Raw genomic sequence first — 6000 nt, 5'->3', positions numbered from 1 at the left:
TGAGAAATCAGTCATTTCACAGCATATTCTGTAAATCAAAAACATTTATTCTCTAAATGAAAACATTATCAACAAGATAGAAACCAGAATGATAATAAAACAGAGGGGCCAATGATAATAGCTTAAATCTGTTAAAACAACGTGAAATACACCTCCGTAAAATCGGAGAGATTGAATCAATGTTAAATCACTAACAGATTTCACTACCAACAGTTATTTTACTAATTTAAAATACGTATTTAAAATTTCTTTCCTTACATATGTTGATTTATTTAAAACTCTGATGTCTTATACTACATAATTAACGACATTCTGGGAAGTGTTTTGAAATGTACAAAAACGTGTACGTGTTGAGCGACGTGAATGTGATATATCAACATCTGCTGACATTAATGTTCTCGGATTTTTTGGTAGGAGTGTCACAGTTTCTCATCGTATCATCTATCGTGTGATTCACAAATTTTGGAACATAATATCTGATGTTCTCACAATAGAAGCATATATTTCATATCACTTTACTCAAGATCGGTAGCAAATGTTGTATTAAAATGATAGCTCCAGTTGATGAATACATAGTGTCCTACAAGCATTGTCTCCTGAAAGAAAGAAAAAAAAAAAAAAAAAAAGTTATGAAATTTTCAATTACTAAAGGCCTTACTATTCACACTGCCTGTCTATTGAGTACAGTCGTGTCCAGAGGTGTAAAATATTAATAAAACTAGTTTCAATTAAGAATGAACAAAATGTAGTGGGATGGAGGCTACAAGTGTCACAACACACGACTTCAGCCAATCACAAACAGCAGACAGTGGCAAGAGGAAGTGGAAAGAATGGTCATGCTTTCCGTACAACACAGAGCTTTGCGCAAGTAGCCTCCCCCCCCCCCCCCCCCCCCCCCTCCCTCTTCCACCACCTGCCCTTCTGCTGTTGTAGCTGTGAGGTGCCTTGTATTACATCCTTCGTTCCTAAACTCGACCTAAGCAATAAACATCTTTCTATACCTTTTCTTTATTATAATAGGTGCAAACTACTTGTAATACCTCACAATTTTAACTTCTTTTGCATATTGATTAAAGTGTTACCTGCATGTCGGCTAAATTTTATCATTTTAGTTAACTGTTTGTGTATCACTTCTAAGAAACATAATAACATTCTTACCATTGGGAGGGGTGTGGGAGAGAGTAGTCTCAGAAATAAATTTCTGAATGCTATATGAGGATTGATGCACTAATAACCGAGTACCGTATTTACTCGAATCTAAGCCGCACTTTTTTTCCGGTTTTTGTAATCCAAAAAACCGCCTGCGGCTTAGAATCGAGTGCAAAGTAAGCGGAAGTTCTGAAATATGTTGGTAGGTGCCGCCACAACTAACTTCTGCCGTCGAATATATGTAGCGCTACACAGGCATGCAGATAAATACTGGCACCAAAACCTCTGCGTCAGTAAATAAATTAAAAAAAAAAAGGTGGAAGACGAGCTTTTTTCTCCGCCCCGAATTTCGACCACTGCATTTTCATACATTATCCAACGAAATAAATACAAATTCCGTATTGTTCATCTTCGAATGCAGCAGCTTTTCAATCTCATTTAAATCCTGTCTGCGTAATAAACTACGAAACTAGAGTGAGACAACAGCAAACGCGGAAGAATATACGTATCGTGTCATGTTTATATTCGTATTATTCTTATGCCTAATAGTGATACAGTCAGAAATGAAGCACGGCAATTGACTAGATTTTTAAATATAAGATGACTCTAATTTCTGTGCAGAAAATAATGTACTAAAGAGGCGTCTGCAAAGATTTTCAAACGGAGAAAAATTTTCGATAAACTCTCATTCAGAACATCTTCTGTCATACGCAGTTTATTATTTGGTTCTTGTTGATCATTATCAAAGAAAGCAGCAGTGTAAATAACAACAAATAGCAGTCTCTTGCCATTGTTTCGCTACTGAGACAATTTCTCTCTCTCTCTCTCTCTCTCTCTCTCTCTCTCTCTCTCTCTCTCCAGGTCATGAACATTCATTATCGGAATGCGACAAACAATGCATGACACAGTACAGTAATGCATTTTCAGCTTAGAGTGACGAAAACACCTATAACAAAGAGAACGGCAATTATCAGATCAAAGAAAAATAAGCAATCAATTCAAACCAGACGAAGCACGTGAAAAACGAAGGGTACCCGCATAAATAAGGACGGAGCGCCTGACGCATAGCAATGGCTACCTGGTAAAGCTTAACTGCTGAGCTTACGGCTCGAACCAAATTACTGTAGCTGTATCGTCATTCATTCGACCTGAATTCTATTCTGTCTCATATTACAATGGACCAACTTTGTTTCGATTTGGAGGTGCGGCCTAAAACTTTTCTCTCCCCTTGAATTTCGAGTCTCAAATTTCAGCTGCGGCTTAGATTCGGGAAATTATTTTTTCCTTTATTTCGAGTCTCATTTTTCAGGTGCGGCTTAGATTCGAGTGCGGCTTAGATTCGAGTAAATACGGTAGTTAAGCTCCTTTAAAATCACAGTGACCATCATCGTCACAGCATAATCTTAAATATACAAATCACACATTATAAACATGTACAAGTGAACTGGCAAATACGAGCTAAACATTGCTTTCAGTATCACGATGCATGTGTCGTGTTCGAATAAAATTCTTTTTTATTTTGCAGACGAGGTGCGCAGGCAGCTGAATCACTGCGTGCGCGACAACCTGATCCGCATGATCAAGCGCATAGGCTGCAAGGGGTCCAAGATTGGCATTGAGCAGGAGGGCTATGCTCTTCCAAAGGAAGGGGTGAGTGGTAACGTTTTCTCAGTGCGATAGCTGATTTGATGCAGCTTTCTTCACTATTGTAACCTGTGCAAGCCTCTTCCTCTCTGCAGTCTACTGCAACCTACACCGACTCGAGTCTGCCGACTGTAGTCGAGACGTGGTCTCTCTCTCTACAGTCTGCACCTCACACACACACACACACACACACACACACACACACACACACACCTCCATTACCACATTGACAATTCCTTGATATCTGAACACGTGTCCTACCAGCCAATCCTTTATTTTAATCAAGTTTTACCATAAATTGTTTCCCTCCCCAACCTGATACAGTACCTCCTCATTGTTGTTGTGGTCTTCAGTCCAGAGACTGGTTTGATGCAGCTCTCCATGCTACTCTATCCTGTGCAAGCTGTTTCAGCTCCCAGCACCTACTGCAGCCTACATCCTTCTGAATCTGCTTAGTGCATTCATCTCTTGGTCTCCCTCTACGATTTTTACCCTCTACGCTGCCCTCCAATGCTAAATTGGTGATCCCTTGATGCCTCAGAACATGTCCTACCAACCAATCCCTTCTTCTAGTCAAGTTGTGCCACAAACTCCTCCCCAATTCTATTCGATACCTCCTCATTAGTTATTTGATCTACCCATCTAATCTTCTGCATTCTTCTGTAGCACCGCATTTCGAAAGCTTCTATTATCTTCTTGTCCAAACTAGTTAAAAAGTGGAAATCCAGAATGGGATAATGACGATATTACGAAAAGGATATTTGCCTCTCACCATTTAGCAAAGGTGTCGAGCCGCAGATAGCAGGACAAAACTTGCTATGAGTCTTTTTGTTGTACCTATTTGCAACTCGGCATCTCCGCTACATCGTAAGTAGCAACTATCCTTTTCATAATATTTTCAGTACCCCAGTACTGATCTTGAGTATTCTTGTGTGGCTTCACATTTCAGAAGTTACTATTCTCACACGGTCTGTATTGCTTATCGCCCGTGCTTCCCTCCAAACAAATAGATTCAGAAAAGATTTCTTAAACCCAAATTTATATTGTGTCGAAAAAGCGTTTTTGCATTCTTGGGAACTTTCATCCCCTAACACATGTTTCTTTGTATCTAACTGAGAATTGAAATACTAATTTTCATAAATTTAGCTTTAAAAAATTTTAATTCCCTTGACAGATGGTGCAGTTTTAAAAATGAATGGCAAATTGATTATTTTTTATGGGCAAATGTACAGCATAAGCTGTAGCATATGTCCAAGTCTTTCATGTGTTACTTACAGTCCTTCAATATGTGCACCCTTGGCCACAACACACTTTTACAGGGTAATCAAATTTGTGCCACAGTTCGCGTAGCACTTCCTCTGTGACGGTCTACAGTGTGTGCTTTCTTGCTTTATCCCATCTCACAATTCCTCCAGGGACACCGGCATTGGCAGTACGCAAACTCAGCTTTTCACAGATCCCTGCAGGAGGAAATAGCAGTGTGTTAAATCTGGCGAAGGTTGCAACTGGGGGAGAACATTATCGTGTGCCGTTGGAGCACATCTGATTCGGCATTGTTGAAGAACACAATTAAGCTATTGCACATTCCTGTGAAAGTGGAATGGGGCACTGTCCAGTTGCAAAATGTAATAATCGTAACTGACGTTCAGCTGGGGTAACAATGAGGTTTCCAATGTGCCCAGAAGTTGGTTTCCAGTCATCTTTTGTTGTTTGAAGAAAAATAAGCCCCGCACTTTTTCGTGCGACACCACACAGGAAACACTCACTATCGGAGTGTCACGCCGGTGCTCTGTCGGCGTATGCGATTTCTCGCTTCCGCAGATAGAGACGTCGTGTGTGTTTTCACCTTGCCGCTTATGTGGAAAGTGTCTCCGTCACAGAAGGTGAATCTATATACAAACCTAGCATTCTCCATTTTTAACTGCAGCTGTTAACAAAATCGCACCTTTTCACTTTGTTTGCTGGTGTAAGGGCCTGCACTAATTCCAATTTGTACAGTTTGAAACATACCTGCTTATGCAACACCCTCCAACTGTAACCTTTAGCACAAACAATTCCACCCTTGCTTCAATAAGTGACTTGCGAGGACTGCGGAGAAGCGCCTCGCACAGTCTGTCGGCATTTGAATCAGACACAGAAGGTCGAGTGGGACTTGTCACCTTACAAAGGCGTCCAGTTTCCACGAAAGGTAGATACCACCCACCTGCGTCACTCGTGTGTGGTGGGTCATTTCTAAACTGTCCACAAAAGTTGTGCTGCTCTGCAACCACAGATCTGGACACTTAAAACTGAACACGCAGAAAGCCTTTTTGTGTTGTGATGCCATCTCGGAAACAGGCAAGACGCCTGCACAGTTTTGTCTGAATCTGTTTGCCACAAATTGAATCTGCAGAAAACATTTAAACAACAAAGGACTTGTTCTCTTTGCCACGCTTTAACTGTGGATGATAACAGTATCGTATCTGTAGTAATTCTGAATGGATGGGAAAAGAAATGTCTTTTGATTGTACAAGCCCAGTACATTTAGCAGGATCACCATTTCAATTCAACATCTGCTGCATCTATGTCATTGTGTAGAGCATCGTCTTCATTTGCTGTCCAAGAATGAACTGAAAGAATAATTCGACTTCTGCTGTGCAAGTGTGTGCAGTCCTGCTCCACCAAGCATGACAAAAAGGGATTTCAAGATGTTACTGATTTTCTAGCTTATGCTTTCACATTGGGTGACTAAAGTGTCATGCTTGCTGGAAATTTCCCACTGGGTTCCAATGCAAGAACAAACGTGTGTGGAAAGAGGGATGCTATCCATTATAATAGCGGGACAGTATTGTGAATAGACAGTTGGTGCAACTAAATCCCTGCCACCATAAATAATGTTCACTCCCTTAATGGCAGGAGACTCCCAGAACGTAACTCTGTAGCACAGCAAATCTTGACTGATCTAAGTTAATTATCTCCTCTGGTGTAAAATTGAACTCTGTGAAACACCTTCCTTCCATGACAAACTTGCCGGCTTTCTTTTCTGCATCGGCAGCAAATCTTCTGCTAACTTTGTGACATAGTGGGAAAAACAGTCTTGCCTTTTCTCTGGAACCACTGCAGCAACATTTTGGAAGCCTCGAATGTTACGGCATTGTTCGGATCAGTTTGTGCTTCGAAAGACGTCACCCAGATTTGTAGCCTTCGGTTGTGTATAATTGCACACTG

At 40.7% G+C, this 6000-nt stretch overlaps 1 protein-coding gene across 1 annotated transcript in view; it reads left to right on the top strand.

Annotated features, from left to right (window-relative positions):
* Positions 1 to 2674: 2674 nt before the first annotated feature.
* The window catches only part of LOC126442990 (zinc finger MYND domain-containing protein 11-like), a gene marked incomplete at both ends in the record, with an annotated part of 79191 nt that continues 75865 nt past the window's right edge, over positions 2675 to 6000 (top strand). Inside the window, one exon of the mRNA XM_050090837.1 lies at positions 2675 to 2799. Within this exon, the coding sequence (XP_049946794.1) occupies positions 2675 to 2799 (125 nt within the window). The remainder of the gene's footprint in view (positions 2800 to 6000) is intronic.

The sequence above is a fragment of the Schistocerca serialis genome, unplaced genomic scaffold, assembly GCF_023864345.2.
Source record: "Schistocerca serialis cubense isolate TAMUIC-IGC-003099 unplaced genomic scaffold, iqSchSeri2.2 HiC_scaffold_1419, whole genome shotgun sequence".
Classification (NCBI taxonomy): domain Eukaryota; kingdom Metazoa; phylum Arthropoda; class Insecta; order Orthoptera; family Acrididae; genus Schistocerca; species Schistocerca serialis.
Note: the sequence above shows the minus strand (reverse complement) of the source record. Positions and strands in the feature narration are given on the sequence as shown.